The sequence below is a fragment of the Lampetra fluviatilis genome, unplaced genomic scaffold (assembly GCF_964198595.1).
Source record: "Lampetra fluviatilis unplaced genomic scaffold, kcLamFluv1.1 SCAFFOLD_286, whole genome shotgun sequence".
In the NCBI taxonomy this organism is placed as follows: Eukaryota; Metazoa; Chordata; class Hyperoartia; order Petromyzontiformes; family Petromyzontidae; genus Lampetra; species Lampetra fluviatilis.
The window spans coordinates 80,514-108,315 of NW_027621486.1; the positions used below are offsets into that span (position 1 = coordinate 80,514).

At 54.6% G+C, this 27,802-nt stretch overlaps 1 protein-coding gene across 2 annotated transcripts; it reads left to right on the forward strand.

The window, feature by feature from the left end:
* Window positions 1-7,093: 7,093 nt before the first annotated feature.
* LOC144955318 (uncharacterized) lies at window positions 7,094-20,663 on the forward strand. Of its 2 annotated transcripts, none has more exons than XM_078885569.1 (2): window positions 7,094-7,152; window positions 18,971-20,663. In XM_078885569.1, the coding sequence occupies exon 2, from the start codon at window positions 18,999-19,001 to the stop codon at window positions 20,160-20,162; it is 1,164 nt and encodes a 387-aa protein (XP_078741695.1). In that variant the 5' UTR covers window positions 7,094-7,152; window positions 18,971-18,998; the 3' UTR covers window positions 20,163-20,663. The 2 variants fall into 2 exon arrangements, with proteins under 2 accessions (XP_078741695.1, XP_078741694.1); XM_078885568.1 differs by lacking the exon at window positions 7,094-7,152 and adding an exon at window positions 9,285-9,353.
* The last annotated feature ends 7,139 nt before the right edge of the window (window positions 20,664-27,802 follow it).

Below are 27,802 nucleotides of genomic sequence, written 5' to 3' on the forward strand. Positions count from 1 at the left end.
AATGTCTCTGCCTGATCCACACGTATTTTCGCCTGATCTGCTCCCAGGTGTCTCGGAACTGACAGCTGCCGATCACCGGCGGCCGGATCTCCGCGGCGGGGCCGGCCCTTTCAGGCCCGTTCCGCGCCGTCTGGAGCAGCCGGAACCGCCGGACGGTCGTCAGTGTCCCGCCCCATACGATGGACCAGCCAGACGGACTCGCGCCAGGTCGTGCTACTTTGCATGACCTGCCTCGTGAGGAGTCGGGGCAGTTGGAGCGCCTCGTCACTGCGTGTAGTCGCAGGGACGTGGGGCGCGTTCGTTTTCAAATTTGCTCGTATCGTGTTATTGTTGACTTTTCGTGTTCATTGTCAATCTGTACATAGTTATTCTTGTTGTTGTTGTTGTTGTGTTATGTTACGGGGCACACTCGGGGGGTTACGGGGTTTTTTTTTGTTGGTTGTCGTTTTATCGTCGCGGTTGGTTGTTGTTAGCAGCCGGGCCGGCTGCGAGCTATGTGGGAGGGGGTGATGTAGTGGTGATACGCGCTGGGTGTATATGTCGTGTGCCAGCGCGTATGTACGGGTGTGTGTGTGGTGACGCGCGCTGACGGGGAGGAGCAGGCGTCAGTGCGCGGGTGGGGGTAGTGCTGCTGATTGGCTGTGTGCCGGTGACGCGCCCAGAGGGAGTGATCGGGTAGCAGCGCGGTGTGATTGGTCGGGGAGTGGAAACACGCGCTGAGCGGAACCGGATCGTAGGGATAGCGCGTGGGGATTGGGTAACTGAGGAGAGGTGCCGACGTTGAGGTCCGCATCCGCTCCGTCTCCCGGGAAGAAGAGGTATATAAGGTGATGCACAGAGGAGCAGGGGGCAGAAGTGGAACCATCTAAGAATGAAGACGAAGGTGCAGAGATAGAGCCCGGAGAGGAGAGTAAGGGAGAGTAGAGGAGAGTAATGGAGAGTAGAGGAGAGTAATGGAGAATAGAGGAGAGTAAGGTATAAGTGTGTAGCCAGCGAGAGAGAACGGTCTACACGAGCTGAGTAATGTATAGTGTGTAGCCAGCGAGAGAGAACGGTCTACACGAGCTGAGTAATGTATAGTGTGTAGCCAGAGAGAGAGAACGGTCTACACGAGCCGAGTATGCATACGGTGTAGCCAGAGAGAGAGGAAGGTCTACACGAGCCGAGTATGCATACGGTGTAGCCAGAGAGAGAGATGCAAGGTCTACACGAGGCGAGTGGAGAGTGTAGCAGAGGCGCAGAGTCTACACGAGGCGAGAGAAGAGTGTAGCCGAGGCGCGGAGTCTACACGAGGCACAGAGAGCCAGCAGCACAGAATCCAGAGAGTCAAGAGAAGCGTAGGGTGAAGAAGAAGAGGTCACGAGTTGTACCGTTGTATGGTGACCGCATTGTGAAGAAGAGAGGCCACGCGTTGTATTGTTACAAGTCAAGATTTAATAAAAGAAGTGTGTTCCCGTCAAGGAGTTTCCTGCCGTCATTTTCCAATACTTCATATGTATGGGAAATGCAGGAATGCGACTAGTACTACTTGTGAAATCCGCTTGATGCGGAGCTTCTCCAATTTTTTCATGCTGGAATTTCAGTCCACACACCCTGGCACTGACCAGAGTGTGGAAGATGCCCAGGCTGCTGGCCGGACGTTTCCCCTCCACGACCACCCTCCTTGCCCTGTATATGGTGAGCTTAGCGTAGCCCACCCAGTACAGTGACCAGCCCCTGAAGATGTTGGGATCTGTCGCCCTTTGGGTGTGGATAAATGGAGGTTGAACCTTTAGGCCTTAAATGTACGCTCCAGCTTCAAAATACGCTCCAAGCTTGGCGGCGTCTCATTCTTCACCTGAGGACGGCTGCTTGCGTTGTAGCCGAAACGTCGTGAGAATTCTGACTGTGGCAGAGCGAGGCAACTCTCAGCAGTGTTGAGGTGGAGGTGTGGGTGGACTTCCCCCGAGACAATAGAAAGTGAAATGGAGACCCTGTAGATGCGTAAGCTTGAGACGATGTCGCTCCAATAGATGCACCCTTGTCACAGGCCTTTAATGACAAGAATGTGAAGTTGAACACTCAGTTCCTAGGTTCAACCTGCAGGGTAAGAGCGGCCAGTCTTTGTGGACCTGTGGGTTGCGTAGATCTCTAACCAGGAGCGAGATCCAATAAGCTCCCAAGCATTCACTATGTTATCATAATTGCATTTATATGGTGCTCGCTTAATTGCCCCAGCAACACTGAGTTTTGTATCGTTTCTCGTCTCAAACACTCGAAGAGCATCCCCAAGTAGCAGCTGCCCCTGTGTGGCACAAGGTGGTGGCCCTGCACGGGCCTGCGTGTGGACAAGAGCCTGTCAGTAGGGGGCGATGGTTGATGTGGCATCTTAGTTGTGGAGTTTGTAGATAATGTTTTTAGAATTTGCTACATTAAACATGCAATGGCCTACTTGTTTTGAATGGAGCAATAGTATGTTGTACATACACTGTTAAGCAGACAGTGTTTTTTGTTTATCTTGTTAATACGATGTCACCTGATGCAGCATATTTCAGTGCAGTAATTTAACTTTGTAAAAATGATTGTCAATAAGTTAGAATGAATACTTGTCTGATTGTGTGCGTACGTGTAACATTTTGTCTACAAGGGTCAAACATTGAATGAGTCGTGTGAGGACACGGTGTGTGTTTTGCAAGTAACCTGGACAGATCAGATTCTTGTCATCGCGCTCGGGTTCAATCAACCCGAGCGCGATGACGTCACCACGCACGGGGGCGCCCCAACCAGCACCCCCCACCCACGTGACCAGCCCCTCCCCTCCCCCGCCCACGTGACCAGCCCCTCCCCCGCCCACGTGACCAGGCCCTCCCCCGCCCACGTGACCAGCCCCTCCCCTCCCCCGCCCACGTGACCAGCCCCTCCCCTCCCCCGCCCACGTGACCAGCCCCTCCCCTCCCCTGCCCACGTGACCAGCCCCTCCCCTCCCCTGCCCACGTGACCAGCCCTCCCCCCCCGCCCACGTGATCAGCCCCTCCCCCCGCCCACGTGACCAGCCCCCCCCCCGCCCACGTGACCAGCCCCTCCCCTCCCCCGCTCACGTGACCAGCCCCCCCGCCCGCCCACGTGACCAGCCCCTCCCCTCCCCCGCCCACGTGACCAGCTCCTCCCCCCCCACCCACGTGACCAGCCCCTCCCCTCCCCCGCCCATGTGACCAGCCCCTCCCCTCCCCCGCCCACGTGACCAGGTCCTCCCCCCCCGCCCACGTGACCCTCCCCCGCCCACGTGACCAGCCCCTCCCCTCCCCCGCCCACGTGACCAGCCCCTCCCCTCCCCCGCCCACGTGACCAGCCCCTCCACCCACCGCCCACGTGACCAGCCCCTCCACTCCCCCGCCCACGTGACCAGCCCCTCCCCTCCCCCGCCCACGTGACCAGCCCTCCCCCCCCCGCCCACGTGATCAGCCCCTCCCCCGCCCACGTGACCAGCTCCTCCCCCCCGCCCACGTGACCAGCCCCTCCCCTCCCCCGCCCACGTGACCAGCCCCTTCCCTCCCCCGCCCACGTGACCAGCCCCTCTCCTCCCCCGCCCACGTGACCAGCCCCTCCCCCCGCCCACGTGACCAGCCCCTCCCCTCCCCCGCCCACGTGACCAGCCCCCCCCCCGCCCACGTGACCAGCCCCTCCCCCCCCGCCCACGTGACCAGCGACTCCCCCCCCCCGCCCACGTGACCAGCCCCTCCCCCCGCCCACTTGACCAGCCCCTCCCCCCCACCCACGTGACCAGCCCCTCCCCCCGCCCACGTGACCAGCCACTCCCCCCCCGCCCATGTGACCAGCCCCTCCCCCCGCCCACTTGACCAGCCCCTCCCCCCCACCCACGTGACCAGCCCCTCCCCCCCGCCCACGTGACCAGCCACTCCCCCCCCGCCCACGTGACCAGCCCCTCCCCCCGCCCACTTGACCAGCCCCTCCCCCCCACCCACGTGACCAGCCCCTCCCCCCGCCCACGTGACCAGCCACTCCCCCCCACCCACGTGACCAGCCCCTCCCCCCGCCCACTTGACCAGCCCCTCCCCCCCACCCACGTGACCAGCCCCTCCCCCCGCCCACGTGACCAGCCACTCCCCCCCCGCCCATGTGACCAGCCCCTCCCCCGCCCACGTGACCAGCCCCTCCCCTCCCCCGCCCACGTGACCAGCCCCTCCCCTCCCCCGCCCACGTGACCAGCCCCTCCCCCCCCACCCACGTGACCAGCCCCTCCCCCCCCCGCCCACGTGACCAGCCCCTCCCCTCCCCCGCCCACGTGACCAGCCCCTCCCCCCTCCCACGTGACCAGCCCCTCCCCTCCCCCGCCCACGTGACCAGCCCCTCCCCTCCCCCGCCCATGTGACCAGCCCCTCCCCCGTCCACGTGACCAGCCCATGCCCACGTCACCAGCCCCTCCCCTCCCCCGCCCACGTGACCAGCCCCCCCCCCACCCACCCACGTGACCAGCCCCTCCCCCCACCCACGTGACCAGCCACTCCCCCCCCGCCCACGTGACCAGCCCCCCCCCCCGCCCACGTGACCAGCCCATGCCCACGTCACCAGCCCCTCCCCTCCCCCGCCCACGTGACCAGCCTCTTCCCGCCCACGTGACCAGCCCCTCCCCTCCCCCGCCCACGTGACCAGCCCCTCCCCCCGCCCACGTGACCAGCCCCTCCCCTCCCCCGCCCACGTGACCAGCCCCCCCCCCGCCCACGTGACCAGCCCCTCCCCTCCCCCGCCCACGTGACCAGCCCCTCCCCCCGCCCACGTGACCAGCCCCTCCCCTCCCCCGCCCACGTGACCAGCCCCCCCCCCGCCCACGTGACCAGCCCCTCCCCTCCCCCGCCCACGTGACCAGCCCCTCCCCTCCCCCGCCCACGTGACCAGCCCCCCCGCCCGCCCACGTGACCAGCCCCCCCGCCCGCCCACGTGACCAGCCCCTCCCCCCCCCCCGCCCACGTGACCAGCCCCCCCCCCACCCACCCACGTGACCAGCCCCTCCCCCCACCCACCCACGTGACCAGCCCCGCCCCTCCCCAGCCCACGTGACCAGCCCCGCCCCTCCCCTCCCCCAGCCCACGTGACCAGCCCCGCCCCTCCCCCACCCACGTGACCAGCCCCGCCCCTCCCCCAGCCCACGTGACCAGCCCCTCCCCACCCACGTGACCAGCCCCGCCCCTCCCCCTCCCCCAGCCCACGTGACCAGCCCCGCCCCTCCCCCAGCCCACGTGACCAGCCCCGCCCCTCCCCCAGCCCACGTGACCAGCCCCACCCCTCCCCCAGCCCACGTGACCAGCCCCCCCCCCACGCTGCTGCGGGTTGGCTGCAATGAAGCGGTGAAGACACCGAACAGTTCCACTGCTACAATTAGCGCGCTGAGGCGCTGCAGTTGCACTATGTGGCCACACGGTGGCGCTGCAGCAACCATGTTAAATTTCGATTTAAAGCTTTCGTGACTGCAGCAGGGATTCATCTTCTTTCTTCTTTCGGTAAAGTCGTCGCGTAGAAGGGAAGTAATAAAATAATATAAATAAAACATAATAAACGTCGTGAGAATTATTTTATTATGTTTTATTTGTATTATTTTATTACTTCCCTTCTACGTGACTTTACCGAAAGAACCAAGAAGAAGCAACCATGTTGGTCAAGTTATTTCAGCGAATTTTCATTTTGCTTTTTGGTTCTTTCGGTAAAGTAACGTAGAAAGGAAATAAATTAAATAATAGAATAGGACGTTTCGATTGCAACACAAGCAATCGTCATCAGGTAGAAAACAAACAGTAAATCTTCTTGGTTCTTTCGGTAAAGTCACGTAGAAGGGAAATAATAAAATAATAAAAATTAAACATAATAAAATGCAATTCTCACGACGTTTCCCTGTCCCCACACGACCTGCTTGTCAGTTTTGATGTGGTTTCCTTATTCACCAAAGTTCCTGTACCTGACACCATCGCAATCATTGAAGACTTGGTTCATCAAAGCCTGAATGCTGGGGTACCCCCCCTGGTGAGACACTGCTTAACCAATACATACTTCACCTGGAATGGAACTTTCTACAAGCAAACTGAGGGCACCCCAATGGGCTCCCCCCTATCTCCGGTTGTAGCCAACGTCTTCATGGAGAAATTTGAGACTGACGCCATCCAGACTGCCACTCTACGCCCGACCTTGTGGAAGAGGTACGTAGATGCCACTTTTGTCATCTGGCCACATGGCCGGCCTGCTCTAGACCAATTCCTCAACCACATAAATTCCATACACCCAGCCATCACACAGTGTACACACACACAGTGTACACACACAATGTACACAGTGTACACACGCAGTGTACACACACACAGTGTGTACACACACAGTGTGTACACACAGTGTGTAGTGTGTACACACACAGTGTACACACAGTGTACACACACAGTGTACACACACAATGTACACACACAATGTACACACACAATGTACACAGTGTACACACACACACACAGTGTGTACACACAATGTACACACGCAGTGTACACACACACAGTGTGTACACACAATGTACACACGCAGTGTACACACACACAGTTTACAGACAGTGTGTACAGTGTACACACACAGTGTACACACACACAATGTACACGTGTGTACACACTGTCCATGTGTGTGTACACACAATAATGTCCACATTGTTGAGCCGAGCTCACACACCCAAGGGGTCTCTGTTCAAGGGAGGGAGCAATGGAAAATTAATCTTAATCAACTTAAACTCTAATCCCGCTACGTGACGTCACCACTCAGCATGACCTCATCGGCGTAAAACGCCAGGGGGAGGTGTACCTTGCTAGTGACGTCATGTCACCAAAGATTTCACCCCAACCGGTCTCAAGGGAGCGTGACGTCACCTCTGCCTGGGTCACTTCCGTTATCTATTAACATAATTTATTCGTGAAAGACGTCACGAGTTCGTTGTGACCGGTTCGGCACCAACGGCCCATCCCTCCACGATTGGGCGAGGCTCATTAACATAATTTATGTAAGTTACAGAGCCGCTCATTGTGGGAAGGGAGTGTCTTGTACCCCACAAGTGACGTCATGTCACCTGCTGCTGCCGCGTGACGTCACGAGGTAACGGAAAGTTGACGCTCCGCGCGGGAACTGAAATCTGAGGTGAGAAATTCTCATCGCGGTTGTGGTTGTTGTGGTGGTTGTTGTTGTTGTTGTGGTTGTTGTTGTTTACCGAGGTAGAGCCTCGCTCTCTCTCTCGTAGGGATGTCAATTGAGTAGCAGCGAGCATGGAAGCGATGTCCACTTTGGAACTTTACAACGCGGGGCCTTGCCTCCTGCCCTCGCCTGGTCGCGTTCGCTTCAATTCTCTCGCTTAGTTGAGCAATTTCGATTTAAAGCTTTCGTGACTGCAGTGATTCATATTCTTGGTTCTTTCGGTGAAGTCACGTAGAATAGAAATAAAAAAATAAAACAATAAAACTATACAATTTAATTATGTTTTATATCACGTAGAATGGAAATAATGAAATAATATTCCCTTTTATTTTTATTATTTCCATTCTAAGTGACTTTACCGAAAGAATCAAGAAGATAGTTTAGCAACCTGTGGAAGAACGCGATCAGCCAGGCGATGCGTTAGTTCTAGGTGAAGTCACCATGTAGGTAAGAAATGAATACAAATTCATAAAAGTAAAAATAGAAATAAAATATAAACAAATCACGACGTTTCGGAGGCAACACAAGTCTCCGTCATCAGGTGGCACCGTCACAGCCACATTTGCTGTATCAAGTGAGGCGTTTTTATTAATTTAATCTATAATGTAGACTGTAGCCTGGTTATTAAGCTGGGTGAGTGTACTGGCAGTCTATAATGTAGACTGTAGCCTGGTTATTAAGCTGGATGAGTGTACTGGCAGTCTATAATGTAGACTGTAGCCTGGTTATTAAGCTGGGTGAGTGTACTGGCAGTCTATAATGTAGACTGTAGCCTGGTTATTAAGCTGGGTGAGTGTACTGGCAGTCTATAATGTAGACTGTAGCCTGGTTATTAAGCTGGGTGAGTGTACTGGCAATCTATAATGTAGACTGTAGCCTGGTTATTAAGCTGGGTGAGTGTACTGGCAGTCTATAATGTAGACTATAATTTGCTTCATCAAGTGAGGCGTGATTTATTATAATTCTATTATTTTATTTCTATTTTTACTTTTATTAATTTTAATTTCATTTTTTACCTACGTGGTGACTTTACCGAAAAAACCTAAGAGTACGTTAGTTGGTGTGTTGACCGACTCTCTGTGTTGCATTACATGAAGTGTCTCTCTCTCTCTGTGCAGTCACCAAACCTCCAAGTCTCTCATTGACACAAGGCCGTCATTATAACATGTTATAATAAGTATAATATTATGTTATAATATATAATAATTATAATGTTATAATAAGTATAATATGTTATAATAATTATATTAATATTTATGAATTATAATGTTATAATAAGTATAATATGTCTGTAAAAATATTTGTAAATAATAATTGCGATGCTCTGTTAATAAAGACAACAATTTGCTAAACCTTGGCCACGAAATCTGGACTTGTCTTCATATCACAATGCATAGATTCCTGTTTATAGGATTGCGTTGTACTTTATGAATCCCTAATCTCTGCCATTACATACTATGAAACAAGAAAGGTTAAAAAGAAAAAACAGAGCAATGTATTACAATACCCTATTAGACATTATTGTATCAAATAAAACAAAGTCCATGCCATGTGCTAGTGAACTTTTAAAAATATTTTAGGGAGGAAATGGCAGGAAAATAGTTTTCAAATTTATATATTTTTCTGGGGGGGGGACCCCAGACCCGTGGAATATTTGGTCCCCCCCAATGTTGACTCCATGGCTACGGCCTTGCATTGACGTGCTAGTTTCTCTACCCCCCCCCTCTCTCTATTTAAGGCCTCAACACAGAGGCGTTGTTTCTCTGTGTGCCTATGTGTGTCTCTCTCTGTGTGTCTCTGTGTCATCTCTCTCTGTGTGTCTATGTGTGTCTCTCTCTCTCTGTGTGTCTCTGTGTCATCTCTCTGTGTGTCATCTCTCTCTGTGTCTGTGTGTCTCTCTCTGTGTGTCTCTCTGTCATCTCTCTCTGTGTGTCTATGTGTGTGTCTCTCTCTGTGTGTTTTTGTGTCATCTCTCTCTCTCTGCTTAAGTTTTAATTTCCCTTCACCTGGCTCGCTACTTTGTAACTTTGTTTTGTTTTAAATATTCACACAGTTTTTTTTCATTTTTTACCAGGCCACGCCCGCTTGAGCTGCTGTACCGCTCTTGTTTTCAGAAGCGACCTGCCCACAACAACAACAACAACAAGGTGAGGCTCGTCAACAGCGTGGCGGTGTTCACTCTAGACGCGTGGCGGTGATCACTCTAGACACGTGGCGGTGTTCACTCTAGACACGTGGCGGTGTTCACTCTAGACGCGTGGCGGTGATCACTCTAGACACGTGGCGGTGATCACTCTAGACACGTGGCGGTGATCACTCTAGACGCGTGGCGGTGATCACTCTAGACACGTGGCGGTGTTCACTCTAGACACGTGGCGATGTTCGCTCTAGACGCGTGGCGGTGTTCACTCTAGACGTGTGGCGGTGTTCACTCTAGACGCGTGGCGGTGTTCACTCTCTACATGTGGAGGGGTAACCCGGGGATCGGGAAGGAAATCCACGCGACCACGGGGAGAGAGAGAGAGACACGTAAACTACAAATATACAGCAGGCGTCAGGGTCAGGATGGAACCCACGACTTCCTGTATGCCAGGACAGGTAGTGAACATCTCACCACAGAGAGACACGCAGCCTCGGCTGTGTTGGTTGATCCTCAATGAATTACTTGGTGGAGTGAGGAAGCATTAATACTGAGCAGGTTAAAGGTGGCCAGGCGTGGGTCTGGACACACCACCACCTGTGAACCGTGACAGTGTGTGACAGTGGTGGAGCCAGTGGGGGTGGGGTGGCACTTGCCCCCCCAACGATCCGATAGAAATCCGTAATTTCGATAGGATCATTGGGGTTTATTAGTAACTAGCTTCACTACCCGGCTTTGCCCGGGACTTGGATTCTTGTCTTGGATTAATTTAATATTCCCTCATAATTCAATGAAAAACCCTGAAAAAATTGATGCTTGTGAAGTATTGGAAAATGACGGCAGGAAACTCCTTGACGGGAACACAATTCTTTTATTAAATCTTGACTTGTAACAATACAACGCGTGGCCTCTCTTCTTCACAATGCGCTTCTCTTGACTCTGGATTCTGTGCTGCCGGCTCTCTGTGCCTCGTGTAGACTCCGCGCCTCGGCTACACTCCTCTCTCGCCTCGTGTAGACTCTGCGCCTCTGCTACACTCTCCACTCGCCTCGTGTAGACTTTGCATCTCTCTCTCTGGCTACACCGTATGCATACTCGGCTCGTGTAGACCTTCCTCTCTCGCTGGCTACACCGTATGCATACTCGGCTCGTGTAGACCGTTCTCTCTCGCTGGCTACACACTATACATTACTCAGCTCGTGTAGACCGTTCTCTCTCGCTGGCTACACACTATACATTACTCAGCTCGTGTAGACCGTTCTCTCTCGCTGGCTACACACTATACATTACTCAGCTCGTGTAGACCGTTCTCTCTCGCTGGCTACACACTATACATTACTCAGCTCGTGTAGACCGTTCTCTCTCGCTGGCTACACACTTATACCTTACTCTCCTCTACTCTCCATTACTCTCCTCTCCGGGCTCTATCTCTGCACCTTCGTCTTCATTCTTAGATGGTTCCACTTCTGCCCCTGCTCCTCTGTGCATCACCTTATATACCCCTTCTTCCCGGGAGACGGAGCGGATGCGGACCTCAACGTCGGCACCGCTCCTCAGTTACCCAATCCCCACGCGCTATCCCTACGATCCGGTTCCGCTCAGCGCGTGTTTCCACTCCCCGACCAATCACACCGCGCTGCTACCCGATCACTCCCTCTGGGCGCGTCACCGGCACACAGCCAATCAGCAGCACTACCCCCACCCGCGCACTGACGCCTGCTCCTCCCCGTCAGCGCGCGTCACCACACACACACCCGTACATACGCGCTGGCACACGACATATACACCCAGCGCGTATCACCACTACATCACCCCCTCCCACATAGCTCGCAGCCGGCCCGGCTGCTAACAACAACCAACCGCGACGATAAAACGACAACCAACAAAAAAAAAAAAACCCCGTAACCCCCCGAGTGTGCCCCGTAACATAACACAACAACAACAACAACAAGAATAACTATGTACAGATTGACAATGAACCCGAAAAGTCAACAATAACACGATACGAGCAAATTCGAAACGAACGCGCCCCACGTCCCTGCGACTACACGCAGTGACGAGGCGCTCCAACTGCCCCGACTCCTCACGAGGCAGGTCATGCAAAGTAGCACGACCTGGCGCGAGTCCGTCTGGCTGGTCCATCGTATGGGGCGGGACACTGACGACCGTCCGGCGGTTCCGGCTGCTCCAGACGGCGCGGAACGGGCCTGAAAGGGCCGGCCCCGCCGCGGAGATCCGGCCGCCGGTGATCGGCAGCTGTCAGTTCCGAGACACCTGGGAGCAGATCAGGCGAAAATACGTGTGGATCAGGCAGAGACATTTCCCCCTCTGGGTCGCCGGTCACGTCACACGCCCGGCCATCACGACACAAGGGGAGGCCATATGGAGGCGAGAACGGTTTCAGTCGGGAGGGGTGAACGTACCACCGGCGCTTTCCCCACTTTATCTGAACGCACTGGGGCCGTGCAACGCGCACGACCTCCACGGGTCCCCTCCACGGTCTCAACAATTTAGGCGACGTAGCCAAGGGTGCCTGAGGGCAATGCAGCCAGGCCCTGTCACCTGGTTTCCATTCGTGCATGGACACCTTCCGTGCCCGCAACCGTTCATTAGCAATTTGGCGAGCCCGCGAATTAAGCCGCGCGGCCTCCCTCGCCTCTGTCAGCTTGTGAATATTAAACTTAATATGTTCTGCCAAATTAGAATTAGTTCGTGGAGCGGACAGGCCAAGTTGCGTTTCTATTGGCGGGTCAGCTTCCCGACCGTACATCAAATAGAATGGGGAAAACCCCGTAGCTGCATGGGGGGCCATTCTATACGCGGCAAGGACTCCCGGGACCTGCAGGTCCCAATCTACATGTGCCTCGCACACCTGCTGGCACAGCATGGAAGTCAAGGTTTTGTGGAGTCTCTCCACCATCCCGTCAGTCTGCGGGTGGTACGGGGAGGTACGCACCTTCTTGGTACCCAACAGATCGCACACCTCTTGCAACAATTTACTCGAAAAATTTCTACCTTGGTCGGTCAGCAGGCGTCCGGGAGCCCCCTTGTCCAGGACATAGCCCTGGACGAAGGCATCCGTCACAGCCGCTGCCGACTGGTTAGCGAGAGGCCACGCCATAGGCCATCGGGTAAAGTATTCGACCCCCACTAACAAATATTTATTCCCTCTCGGCGTGACTGGGAAGGGCCCCAAAATATCGAGTGCAACGAGCTCGTTGGTACGCGAGACCTGAATAGATTGCAGCGGTGGATTAGCTGCCACGGCCGGTGGTTTACGCCTGGCGCACTCAACGCACCCCTTCAGAATATGCACCACATCACTTCCCATTCCCGGCCAGTAATAGTCACGCTGAAGCAGGGCAAGCGTCTTGTTAACTCCCGAGTGCAAGAGGCGTTCGTGTGCCGCCAAGACAACCCTCCCCCTCACAGCGGAAGGCACCACGAGTGCGTTCCGCCGGGACAAACTGTCCCATTTCAATAACACGCCCCGCTCAAGTACATAGGAGCCGGTACGCTCCTGGTCCCCCTCGGGACCCCCAACCTTGCGGCGCAATGCTAGCAGCGAGCTGTCCGCCATCTGGAGGCGGCCCCATTCGCTGAGCGACAGCGAGAGCAGCGAGTCCCGACCCTGAGAGGCAGTGGAATCATCCCCGATCGGTGCGCCCGCTGTCGCAGCCAGTGCCCCCATCTCCCTCGCAAGCGTCGGTTTACAGCGCGCCGATCCCGACAAACACGCGCATTCATCACAAGGCAACAACCGCGACAAGCAATCGGCATTCGTGTGTCGCAACCCCTTACGGTACGTAGTCGTAAACTGATAGTCCTGGAGGACTTCCAACCAACGCGACAACTGGCCCGAGGGCTGGGCGACCCTCAATGAATACTGTAGCGCCGCGTGGTCCGTTCGGACTGTAAAGTGACGACCATAAAGATATGGCCTAAACTGCTGCACAAAAAAAACAATGGCAAGCAGCTCGCGACGGGTGACACAGTAGCGCTGCTCCGCCGGAGACAACACCCTACTACCGTAGGCGACAACTCTTTCGACACCCCCAACGACTTGGGATAGCACCCCCCCAATGCCCGTGTTGCTAGCATCCGTGTCCAGCAAAAAGGGACTGGCAAAATCGGGATAACACAAGGGTGGGGCACCCACCAAGGCGTCCCGGAGGGAGCGAAACGCGGCCTCCTCCTCCGGTCCCCATTTGAACTTCACTCCCTTCGCCGTTAGAGCGTGCAAGGGTTTTGCAATAGTGGCGAAGTGCTCAACGAACCGCCGATAATAAGAAGCAAACCCGATGAAACTACGCACGTCGGAAACGGACGTAGGTGTCGGCCACGAACCGACACAATCCGTCTTCGCGGGATCGGTGGAGATCCCCGAAGAATCGACAATGTGACCCAAGTATCTAACGGACCTACGAAGGAGGTGACATTTGGCCGGTTTAAATTTCAACTTAGCCGATCGCATTCGCAAGAACACCCCTCTCAATCGCCGGAGGTGTTCCTCAAACGTTTTACTGAAAACAATGACATCGTCCATATAAATCAAGCATGTATCCCACTGCAAGCCCGACAAAACCAGCTCCATAAGTCGCTGAAACGTCGCTGGAGAGGAGTGAAGTCCCATGGGTAACCGGTTAAACTGGAACAGCCCCCCTGGAGTCCGAAATGCTGTCTTAGGTTTCGACTCTTCGTCGAGCGGCAACTGCCAAAACCCCGATAACAAATCAAGAGTCGAAAAATATCGCGCACCAGACAATGCATCGAGGGACTCATCCATCCTGGGGAGCGGATACGCGTCAGCCACAGAGATCTTATTCAGGCGACGGAAATCAACGCAGAATCGCAGGGACCCGTCCTGCTTCTTAACCAGCACAATAGGCGCTCCCCACGGGCTAGAGGAGGGCGAAATAATATCGGCTTCTAGCATATCGTTAACAGCCGACTGAACATGTTCCTTCTCCACGGGACTCAGTCGGAAGGGATTTAGCCTGACCGGCGCCGCATCGCCCGTTTCAATGTGATGGTGCAACAAATCCGTGCACCCAATGTCATACTTATGTTTACTGAATACATCAGAGAATTCAATGAGCAACTCGCGCAGCGCACCCAACTGCGCCGCCGACAAATCGTCCGAGGCGGCACATAACGAATGGACCCACTCAAGGTCTTCCCTTGGCTCAACGTTCCGCGCGGGGCTCGAGCCCACCTGCGCAACCAACCCATCATCCCCAGGGACCTGCGCCGCGTGAGCCAGCACGGTGCCCTGCGGAATGACAGCTGGTCGCGACCCCGCGTTCAAAACCATCACAAACGGATCCCTGTCAGCCCGCACCAAAGTGTGAGCCACCGATAAATCAAGACCCCCGACAGCCTTGTTAGAAGGACCCAAAAGCATACTCTGTCCCGAAGCCTCCCTCACCCATGGTTTCCGCAACCGGAGGGGAATCAACATCTGTGAACCCGGGGGCACTTGCACTGTCTGCGTCGCCACCGCTTGTATCGTAGCGCACGCCGTCCGAATGTCAGTAGGGCCCGTCAAAAATGAAATCCGGCGACCCGATGGCAGTTCAATGCATCGTTGATCGATAAGAATTTTAATGGGCATTTTAGCCAAAAAGTCAGTGCCCAAAAGACACGGAACTGCCAAAGAAGACGAAACGAAAACGGGTCCCGACAATTTGATATCTCCAATGCAAATGGACGCCCTAACCTGACCGATAATGCCCAACGATCCCCCATTAGCGGCGTAAAATGGCACATCCACTGGAAGCAGCGGACGACATTGGACCGGAAGAATATTATAAATGAGGTCCGATATAATAGTTGCCGATGCCCCCGTGTCCACTAACACCCTAATCTCAACCCCATCAATAGATCCCGTAACAACGGACGAACCCGCCGAAGCAGCCACAATTCTATGCCCCAATTCCGCCCATTCAATGTCTCCCTGGTCCCGGCCGAACCCCCCTCGCCGAACCGAATCCCCGAACCTTAACCGGCCCTCCTCCGCCGCAACGCGGCGTCCCATGTGTGCCGAATAAACAGGCCGAGCGTGTGAGGTGCCGCGACTTGCCGGGGATTGTAGAGATGACTTGGGCTCTCGGTCGTCGTCCAGCCGAGCTCCCATGGCGCGCTGCCCGGACGCCACGTGGCCCCGGAGGCCGCAGTTATAGCACGTGACGAGGGTCGGAGTAGATCTTGGTTGCTCCGACTTTCGGCCCGATCGCAGAGGCGACCGGGCCCCCGGCCTCCAGTCCCCTGGTCGTCCCGTGGCGAACGCCTCCTCTCGTGGGCTGACGACTTGGGGTTCGGCGACCACCAAACCCGGGGCTGCGACGACAGCAGCGTTGCAACCAACGCCTTGCTTCCGTTGTAGGGCCTCGTGCGCTTGAATACTCGTGGCGACTCTCAAAGAAGAAATATCAATCTCGTCAGCTGTGTTGATAGGGACCCCCAGGTCCTGCGCCAACTTGAGCAGCTGCTCCAAAACCATCGCGTCTTGGCCCTCCTCGTCCATCCGAGGGAACGCAGCATCAGCAAGAGCCAGCAACGCCGTGCGATAGGCCAGCGCGGTCTCCGTGGCCGCTTTCCGTCTTGCGTAGAACTGATGGCGGCACGTAGAGGGAGGCCCGTAGACCCTGGCCAACAAACCCAGCGCATCCTTCAGCGTGGAGCGGTCCGACTTCCGTGCAGCCCTGAAGGCCGCGAGCGCATCGTCGTCCAGCATGGCGGGCAATGCCCGCAGCGCCGTAGCATCGGACCACGCTGACATCTCTTGATGCGCCAAAAACCTTCGCTGAAATTGGTCCCAGTCTCCGCCTTCCGCCTTGAAGGCTGACAACGTGGGCAGGCGCTGCTGAAAAATGAAGTCATCCGCCTCGTGGTTCCTCTCCGCCTGTCCGTCGGTGTCTAAGATGGCGGCTCCAGCAGCAGACGTAAGATGGCGGACCCCCTCGCGCGCTGATGACGTCGATGCGCGCGCTTGGGAACCCACCACCACGTGGCGCTCGCCGTTCCCGCCAAAAGTAGGCCCAGGCGCAATGGCGGGAATCCCCCATTCGTTTTGGCGGGAATCTGCGGGGCGACCTTGTAAAATGTCCCCCACCGTCCCCGCTCCTCCCGACGAGCTGATCTCCGCCAAGATGGACGCGGCGGCGAGCAGCAGCTCCGCCAGTCGGGAGTGCGCCTCACGAAGCCCGGCGTCTGTCCCCGGTCGCTCGGCCGGCGCCGTCGACGGACCCTGCAGCGTGGGCAAGTCCTCTTCCTCACCCCCCGCCACCAGCGGCCCCGAGTCGTCCAGGTCTTCCTCGCGGTCAATCCCGTGGGTCCTACGGGTCTTCCTCGTCTCCATACTTGGAAGCCCGTTTCACTTCTGACGCCAGATGAAGTATTGGAAAATGACGGCAGGAAACTCCTTGACGGGAACACACTTCTTTTATTAAATCTTGACTTGTAACAATACAACGCGTGGCCTCTCTTCTTCACAATGCGCTTCTCTTGACTCTGGATTCTGTGCTGCCGGCTCTCTGTGCCTCGTGTAGACTCCGCGCCTCGGCTACACTCCTCTCTCGCCTCGTGTAGACTCTGCGCCTCTGCTACACTCTCCACTCGCCTCGTGTAGACTTTGCATCTCTCTCTCTGGCTACACCGTATGCATACTCGGCTCGTGTAGACCTTCCTCTCTCGCTGGCTACACCGTATGCATACTCGGCTCGTGTAGACCGTTCTCTCTCGCTGGCTACACACTATACATTACTCAGCTCGTGTAGACCGTTCTCTCTCGCTGGCTACACACTATACATTACTCAGCTCGTGTAGACCGTTCTCTCTCGCTGGCTACACACTATACATTACTCAGCTCGTGTAGACCGTTCTCTCTCGCTGGCTACACACTATACATTACTCAGCTCGTGTAGACCGTTCTCTCTCGCTGGCTACACACTTATACCTTACTCTCCTCTACTCTCCATTACTCTCCTCTCCGGGCTCTATCTCTGCACCTTCGTCTTCATTCTTAGATGGTTCCACTTCTGCCCCTGCTCCTCTGTGCATCACCTTATATACCCCTTCTTCCCGGGAGACGGAGCGGATGCGGACCTCAACGTCGGCACCGCTCCTCAGTTACCCAATCCCCACGCGCTATCCCTACGATCCGGTTCCGCTCAGCACGTGTTTCCACTCCCCGACCAATCACACCGCGCTGCTACCCGATCACTCCCTCTGGGCGCGTCACCGGCACACAGCCAATCAGCAGCACTACCCCCACCCGCGCACTGACGCCTGCTCCTCCCCGTCAGCGCGCGTCACCACACACACACCCGTACATACGCGCTGGCACACGACATATACACCCAGCGCGTATCACCACTACACTTGCAAGAAAGAAGCCGAAACACTTCAATTTACCTAAATACGTCAGGTCGATTTTTGCCACTCGGGAAGGGAATGACGCGGCGCTCGCTTAGACATTCCAGACAGCATAAGCTGTGAAATTTCATGACGCCAGAGCTCAGCGTTGGAGAGTTTTTGCTGCTGCACACAAACAAACACGTGTAAGTTCTGCTTTATATTTAAGATGGCAGTTGTACCCGTTCTTCACACGGATTTGTATTGAAACTCCGAGAAGCCATTGACTTTATCGGGCAGGAGCGAAGCGCCACCTAAAATCTCCCGGCACGCTGTGAACAGCTGTAGAAGTACGGCGCGCGAAGAGCCATGTGGTAGGGGGGTAAGCATTGCAGAGCGCTTAGCTCAGGTGTGATGCGGGTTGACGCCACATACGTCATGGTCATTTCCCCCCCCCCCCCCCCCAAAATACAAAAGTTTATTTTTCTTTCCTGAAGGCATCAACACGTTCAGCGAGCGCGATGACGATCACACGCGTCGAATGAAAAGCAAGGGACAAGTCCTTTCTCACTAACAACTCCTTACTCACTAACAACTCCTTACTTACTAACAACTCCTGTAATTTTTCATTGCTGGAGGGGTTTCCCCTCCTACCTGAAAATCCTGGCTCCACCTCTGAGTGTGTGACAGTGTCAAGTTTGTATTTGCAGTAAAGTCTATTAACTCTATTGAGCACAGAGGTTATATCAAAACAGTAGTTTATTTTAGTTTTCCTCTGGAACTCTTTGTAAGAATGGAGTCAGGAAGTGATCACAGCACACACGTGCAGCAGCTGAAGTCGGAACTGCTCATCCCAGCAATCAAGGACATCTGTGCCTGGCTTCGCACCTCTAAGTTGCGATTGAACATTAATTATGCATTTGTGCATGACACAAATAGTATTATTTTCAACACCCTTTGCTATGTCAGCTGAATTTAGCTTTCATAAACATTTATTTTGAAGCCAAACAGCTGAAATTGTGTGCTCTGAGTTTCGGGTTAACGTTCATTTTGAAGATACGAGGGCTTCCAGGCATGTTTATGACCATTTGCCCTCTCATTGTGTACCATAACAGCCCGTGTGATGAATTTGGGACACTTTTTTTTACTATATCATAAATATATGAATAACTATAGACGTGTAAGTCACGTGTGACTGTGTATATGCATTCCTCTGTGCCTCGATACTGACGTGTAGATGGTGTGGATATTCTTTGTTTCTGTCTGCAGCTGTCGCTGCCTCTGCAGAATTGGTCTCATGGAGCAAAGGCAGTCGGCGCAGCTCGGTGCAAAAAGGCAACAATGCGACCGGTGTGCATTCAGCACGGATCGTCCTGGAAATTTGACACGGCACCAGAGAACTCACACAGGAGAGAAACCCTTCAAGTGCAGTGTGTGTGGGAAGGCGTTTACACAGTCATCTGCTCTTGTAATACACCAGAGAACACACACGGGAGAGAAACCCTTCAAGTGCAGTGTGTGTGGGAGGGCGTTTACACGTTCAGCTCATCTTGTAGCACACCAGAGAACACACACGGTAGAAAAACCCTTCAAGTGCAGTGTGTGTGGGAAGACGTTTGCACTTTCAGCTCATCTTGTAGCACACCAGAGAACACACACGGGAGAAAAACCCTTCAAGTGCAGTGTGTGTGGGACGACGTTTGCACTTTCAGCTCATCTTGTAGCACACCAGAGAACGCACACGGGAGAAAAACCCTTCAAGTGCAGTGTGTGTGGGAAGGCATTTTCACATTCATCTACTCTTGTAATACACCAGAGAACACACACAGGAGAGAAACCCTTCAAGTGCAGTGTGTGTGGAAAGGCGTTTACACGTTCATCTACTCTTGTAATACACCAGAGAACACACACGGGAGAGAAACCCTTCAAGTGCAGTGTGTGTGGGAAGTCGTTTATAAATGCATCTTCTCTTATAGCACACCAGAGAACACACACGGGAGAGAAACCCTTCAAGTGCATTCCGTGCGGGAAGGCGTTTGCTCAGTTAGCACATCTTCAAAAACACCAGAGATCACGCAAGCATCAGAAGATCCACCAGGAGTGGAGTGTGAAATCAGCTTGTGAAAGTCAAAGTGCCGCAATGAGCCCATCCCTCATCAAACAAGAACTGGAAGAAAATCCCAGCTTGGACACTTTTAAAGAAATCAAGGTGAGATATGAAGAGGTGAAGGTGAAATGTGAAGACGTGATGGTGAAGAGCGAAGAAGTGAAGGTAAAATGTGAAGATGAAGATTCAACTCCCAAATCGGACCTTCGCATCGATGGAGGCAACGTGAAGCAGGAGGAGAATTCTGACTGTGAGGCAGAGCGAGGCGACTCCCAGCAGTTTGTGGAAGTGGAGGTGTGGGTGGACTTCCTCCGAGACAATACAAAGTCAAATGGAGACCCGGTAGATGTGTAAGCCTGAGACGATGCCGCTCCAATAGATGCACCTTTGTCACAGGCCTTTAATGACAAGAATGTGAAGTTGAACACTCGGTTCCTAGGTTCAACCTGCAGGGTAAGAGCGGCCAGTCTTTGTGGACCTGTGTGTTGGGTAGACCTCTAACCAGGAGCGAATGCCAATAAGCTCCCAAGCATTCACTATGTTATCATAATTGCATTTATATTGTGCTTGCTTAATTGCCTCGGCAATTCGTAGTTTTGTATCGTATCTCGTCTCAAACACTCGAAGAGCATCCCCAGTAGCAGCTGCCCCTGTGTGGCACAAGGTGGTGGCCCTGCACCGGCCTGCATGTGGACAAGAGCCTGTCAGTAGGGGGCGATGGTTGATGTGGCATCTCAGTTGTGGAGTTTGTAGGTAATGTTTAGAATTTTTATCAATTTTGACCCAGATGCCAGCATGCAATGGCCTACTCGTTTTGAATGACACAATAGTATCTTGAATTTGGAGCTTTCGTGACTGCAGGAATTGCTGTATGGTTCTTTCGGTAAAGTCACGTCTAAAGATAAAAAAAACAAATTATTTATTTTATTTATTATTTTATCTTTAGACGTGACTTTACCAAAAGAACAATAGAGTGACGCAATAGTATGTTGTCCATACACTGTTAAATAGCTTCTTGGTAATACGATGTAACCTAATGCAGCATATTTCAGTGCAGTCATTCAATTGTGTTAATATGCCCGTCAACAATTGAGAATGAATACTTGTCCGATGTCGTGCGTACATGTGACATTTTGTCTATAAGGGTCAAACGCTGAACAAGTCGTGTTAGTGTCGCGTCGTAGGTGGGCCACACTTACTGGCAGTGGTGAACAGGGCCCATCTACAGGTACCTCGGACCCCCAGGGGAGGGGCCAGTGTGAGAGGGGGGGCTGCTGGGGGTTCTAGGATCCCAGTCAGTTAAGCCCCTTGGGGTCGGGCCTTAGGATCCCACACAACCCAGACAGCTAAGCCCCTTGGGGTCGTGTCTTAGGATCCCACACAACCCAGACAGCTAAGCCCCTTGGGGTCGTGTCTTAGGATCCCACACAACCCAGACAGTTAAGCCCCTTGGGGCCGTGTCTTAGGATCCCACACAACCCAGTCAGCTAAGCCCCTTGGGGTCGTGTCTTAGGATCCCACACCACCCAGTCAGTTAAGCTCCTTGGGGCCGTGTCTTAGGATCTCAGACAGTTAAGCCCCTTGGGGTCGGGCTCTAGGATCCCACTCAACCCAGACAGCTAAGCTCCTTGGGGCCGTGTCTTAGGATCCCACTCAACCCAGACAGCTAAGCTCCTTGGGTCCGTGTCTTAGGACCCCACACAACCCAGACAGTTAAGCCCCTTGGGGTCGTGTCTTAGGATCCCACACAACCCAGACAGCTAAGCTCCTTGGGTCCGTGTCTTAGGATCCCACACAACCCACACAGTTAAGCTCCTTGGGGCCGTGTCTTAGGATCCCACACAACCCAGTCAGTTAAGCCCCTTGGGACCGTGTCTTAGGATCCCACACAACCCAGACAGCTAAGCCCCTTGGGGCCGTGTCTTAGGATCTCACACAACCCAGTCAGCTAAGCTCCTTGGCGCCATGCCTAAGGATCCCACACAACCCAGATAGCTAAGCCCCTTGGGGTCGTGTCTTAGGATCCCACACAACCCAGATAGCTAAGCCCCTTGGGGCCGTGTCTTAGGATCCCACACAACCCAGTCAGCTAAGCTCCTTGGGGCCGTGTCTTAGGATCCCACACAACCCAGTCAGTTAAGCCCCTTGGGGCCGTGTCTTAGGATCCCACACAACCCAGTCAGCTAAGCTCCTTGGCGCCATGCCTTAGGATCCCACACAACCCAGATAGCTAAGCCCCTTAGGGCCGTGTCTTAGGATCCCACACAACCCAGTCAGCTAAGCTCCTTGGCGCCATGCCTTAGGATCCCACACAACCCAGATAGCTAAGCCCCTTAGGGCCGTGTCTTAGGATCCCACACAACCCAGTCAGCTAAGCTCCTTGGGGCCGTGTCTTAGGATCCCACACAACCCAGACAGCTAAGCTCCTTGGGGTCGTGTCTTAGGATCCCACACAACCCAGTCAGTTAAGCCCCTTGGGGCCGTGTCTTAGGATCCCACACAACCCAGTCAGCTAAGCTCCTTGGCGCCATGCCTTAGGATCCCACACAACCCAGATAGCTAAGCCCCTTAGGGCCGTGTCTTAGGATCCCACACAACCCAGACAGCTAAGCCCCTTGGGACCGTGTCTTAGGATCCCACACAACCCACACAGTTAAGCCCCTTGGGGTCGTGTCTTAGGATCCCACACAACCCAGACAGCCAAGCCCCTTGGGGTCGTGTCTTAGGATCCCACACAACCCACACAGTTAAGCCCCTTGGGGTCGTGTCTTAGGATCCCACACAACCCACACAGTTAAGCCCCTTGGGGTCGTGTCTTAGGATCCCACACAACCCAGTCCGCTAAGCTCCTTGGGGCCGTGTCTTAGGATCCCACACAACCCAGACAGTTAAGCCCCTTGGGGCCGTGTCTTAGGATCCCACACAACCCAGTCAGCTAAGCTCCTTGGGGCCGTGTCTTAGGATCCCACACAACCCAGACAGTTAAGCCCCTTGGGGCCGTGTCTTAGGATCCCACACAACCCAGACAGTTAAGCTCCTTGGGGCCGTGTCTTAGGATCCCACACAACCCAGTCAGCTAAGCTCCTTGGGGCCGTGTCTTAGGATCCCACACAACCCAGTCAGCTAAGCCCCTTGGGGCCGTGTCTTAGGATCCCACACAACCCAGTCAGCTAAGCTCCTTGGCGCCATGCCTTAGGATCCCACACAACCCAGACAGTTAAGCTCCTTGGGGCCGTGTCTTAGGATCCCACACAACCCACACAGTTAAGCCCCTTGGGGCCGTGTCTTAGGATCCCACACAACCCAGTCAGTTAAGCCCCTTGGGGCCGTGTCTTAGGATCCCACACAACCCAGTCAGCTAAGCTCCTTGGGGCCGTGTCTTAGGATCCCACACAACCCAGACAGTTAAGCCCCTTGGGGCCGTGTCTTAGGATCCCACACAACCCAGTCAGTTAAGCCCCTTGGGGCCACCAACGGGGGGCTGTGGGGTATCTGTGATCCCACACAACCCCACCCCTCGATGGGCCAGTCGCAGCTCAAGACCCAAGACCAGCCAGCTTAGGACCCTGGACCCCCTCGTCGCGCTTGTCCTTGTGAGGGCCGGGACGCTGTGAGGGCCAGTGGTGGGACTCTGGGACTCCCGGCTCTGCGTCCTTGTGAGGGCGAGTTCCGAGGAAGCCAGAGTCCAGACCTGCACCTTGGCTGGGTCGGGTCAGGTAGCCTCCCCTAGGGGGATTGTAGCCGGAGGACCCCAGAGCGTAGCCAGAGTCAGGCACGCTAGGAGGAGGCTGTGTCCCTAGGCTGTGACAGAGTATCAGGACTGTTGGAGTGTGTGTATTGTAAATAAAGAACTTACCTCTACAAGTGTCTCCGGAACGCATTACATTTGGGGTCAGGAGTGGCCATGGAGACAAGAAGTAAGCCACGTACCTTCAGTCCTGACGGCGATGTCGATGAGCAAGTGGCGACGGGGTGAGGTTGTTGAGCTGATCTGGCCCATGCCTTCCAATCACTCCAGACCAGGTGCCAGCATCATGACCAACTCGGGCATTGAAGTCACCCAACAAGATGACTCTGTCCCGAGGGGCCACTTTAGCCAGCACCTGTGACAGGAGGTCATAGAAGACATCTGACTCATCGGCTTTGCCTGCATCCTTCCACGGATGTTCGTCTTCGGTGGGGGCATAAGTAACCACGACCACCACTCCTCGCCTCCGGTTGATGGGAAGGTGAGCCCAAAGTAGCCTGGGACTTACAGCTTCCCACATCTCACCGCCACGCTCCCACGCCCCCTTCATTTTGTTCAGAAGAAGAGCCGCACCCTGTTGTTTGGCAGTCTCCTGCCCCGAGTAGAGGACTGTTCACCCCTTAACCACCCATCAAACCACTCACTCACCCACCCACTCACTCACCCACCCACTCACTCACCCACCTACTCACCCACTCTCCCTGACCCACTCACTCACCCACTCATCCACTCACTCAACCACCCACTCACTCACCCACCTACTCACCCACTCTCCCTGACCCACTCACTCACCCACTCATCCACCCACTCACTCATCCACTCACCCACCCACTCACTCATCTACTCACTCACTCATCCACTCACCCACCCACTCACTCACTCATCCACTCACCCACTCACCCACTCACTCATCCACTCACCCACCCACTCACTCACCCACTCTCCCTGACCCACTCACTCACTCACCCACTCACTCGCTCACTCATCCACTCACCCACCCACTCACTCATCTACTCACCCATTCACCTAATCACTTAAGAGGACGCATCACGCCACAGCAAAGTAGTTTGTAGGTTTTACGAGAGGTGGGGGGGGGGGGTTAACTTATCCGGTAACGTCATAGGGCAGAAGCGGTAACTTTGTCCGATTATAAACACGAAGAACGTGAACAAGCAGCAATTACCTCGCGACCTCAGGGACCAAACTACTTTCTCTCACCCACCGCGACTACCGAAAGTAGTACCGGCCACCGTGGGGAAAGAAAGAAAAGCGCGGCGGGATATGGTGCGGTGAGACAGCCAAGGGTGGTTACGGATTACCGTATCACTCCACCGCATCACTCCTCCACCGCGTGACCGTATCACTCCGCCGTGTCACCGTACCGCTTGGAACCCCCGCGGCAGAAGGAAGTAGTTCCTAAAGTAGTCCACTCAGAAACGGCGTCGTCATAACAGGCGTAGCGTTGTAGCTGAGTAGCTGGGTGGGTAGCTGAGGGGGGTAGCTGAGTGGCTACGCACGTTCGACGTGCAGACACACAGCACATACATAGACACACACACTGATACACAGACACACACACACTGATACACACACAGACACACACACACTGATACACACACAGACACTCACTGATACACACATACACACAGACACACACACACACACTGATACACACACAGACACACACACACTGATACACACACAGACACTCACTGATACACACACACACAGACACACACATACACACACACACACACTGATACACACAGACACACACACACTGATACACACACAGACACACACTGATACACACACAGACACACACACTGATACACACACAGACAGATATTCCGGGGTTGAACATCCCCCAGACCTCTCAAGTGGCACGCTCCAGGTTCAGCAGCAGAGCCCCTAACCTCCGAGCGATCACCAGATGATCGTTATTCAAAGCATCCGACTCATCGGCCTTGCAGCACCGCTCCAGCTCCGGACCGACCGAGTGGCAGCCTCTCCTCCCCACACACACACACAGCAGAACCAGTCCACCAGACCTCGTGAATATGATTCTAGATTTGAAGCTTTCGTGACTGCAAGGATTCATCCTCTTGGGTTTTTTCGGTAAAGTCGCCATGTAGAGTATCACGACGTTTCGGAGGCAACACAAGTCTCGGTCTTCAGGTGGAACCGTCACAGCACGATCACTGTTTCAAGTAAATGAGAAATTCCAAGCAAACAGTCCTTGTATATATACTGGTTGAGGGTGGGAGGAGCCAAGGTAGGCCCTGGATATTATTAATGTTGTGAGGTTCGGTGCGGCTGAAGCACGCTGCTAGGAATGAGCCTTTGTTGTGTAAACTAGGTGTGGCTGATGTAAAGGTGCGTGTAAATAGGACTGAGCCTTTTGTTATGTAGAGGCGGTGCGGCTGAAATCGCTGCCAAGAAATGTGTCTTTGTTGTGTAGAATGGTTGACTGAGCCTTTTGTTATGTAGAGGTGGTGCGGCTGAAATCGCTGCCAAGAAATGAGTCTTTGTTGTGTAGAATGGTTGACTGAGCCTTTTGTTATGTAGAGGTGGTGCGGCTGAAATCGCTGCCAAGAAATGAGTCTTTGTTGTGTAGAATGGTTGACTGAGCCTTTTGTTATGTAGAGGTGGTGCGGCTGAAATCGCTGCCAAGAAATGAGTCTTTGTTGTGTAGAATGGTTGACTGAGCCTTTTGTTATGTAGAGGTGGTGCGGCTGAAATCGCTGCCAGGAAATGAGTCTTTGTTGTGTAGAATGGTTGACTGAGCCTTTTGTTATGTAGAGGTGGTGCGGCTGAAAACGCTGCCAAGAAATCTACGTGACTTTACTGAAAAAACCTAAGACTACTCATGAGCATAGTCTCGGCAGCACCGGTCCAGCTCCGGACGGAGCGAGTGGCAGCCTCTCCTCCTGTTGTTTACCACGGTAAAGTCTGGGCTTCACTCGCCTGGCATGCAGGAGGAGGCCGTGGGTCCGATCGCCCCACACCCTGACGATGCCTGCTGCTGCTGCTGTCAATGTGGAGTCTGTGTCTCTGTCTCTCCGTCGTGGTGTTGTCTAGGTGGAGTCTGTCTCTCCGTCACTGTCTCTCCGCCGTGGTGTTGTCTATGTCTCTCTGTCTCCGTGGAGTTTGTCTCCGGCGGTCTCTGGCGATGGCGGTGGTCTTCCCACGTTTAAGAATCGCCGCTATGAATTTTCACACGACGATGACGATCATGATGACAACGATGACGATGATGATGACGGATGATGACGACGACGACGATGACGACGATGACGACGACGATGATGACGATGATGACGACGACGACGATGACGACAATGATGACGATGATGACGACGATGATGACGATGACGACGACGATGATGACGACGACGATGACGACAATGACGACGATGATGACGACGATGACGACGATGATGACGATGACGACGACGACGACGAGGACGATGACGACGACGATGACGATGACGACGATGATGACGACGACGATGACGACGACGATGACGATGACGACGATGATGACGATGATGACGACGATGACGACGATGACGACGATGATGACGACGATGACGATGATGACGATGACGACGACGATGATGACGACGACGATGACGACAATGACGACGATGATGACGACGACGATGACGATGATGACGACGACGACGTCGGCCAACTGGTTGAGCTGGTATCGTTTGCGTTTGGCCGCCTGACTGTCCGCCCGGCTGGCCGTGCCCGCCAGCGCTACTGATACTCGTGCTTGACGTGGTCCAGGCTGAAGGGGTCGACCCCCTCGGCACTGCGGCGCTCCACACGCCACGACGGCGAGTCCAGCTCCAGCAGCTGCTCCTGCTTCACCAGAGGCGGAGGAGCACCACCACCGTAACCACCACTATAACCACCACCACCGTAACCACCACTATAACCACCACCACCACCACCAACGTAACCTCCACTAACACCACCACGGCCACCACCACGGCCACCACTATAACCACCACCACCACCACGGCCACGGCCACCACCACCACCACCACGGCCACCACTATAACCACCACCACCACGGCCACGGCCACCACCACCCACCGTGGCGGCGGTGGTGGTGAGGCTCTCAACTCCGCCGCTCTTCACCCTCCGGCTCTTCCGACGCCCTTTCCCGAACCCCGTCTGGGCGGCCGTGCCGGTTACGATGCCGGTGACGTCATCATCATCGTTGTTGTTGTTG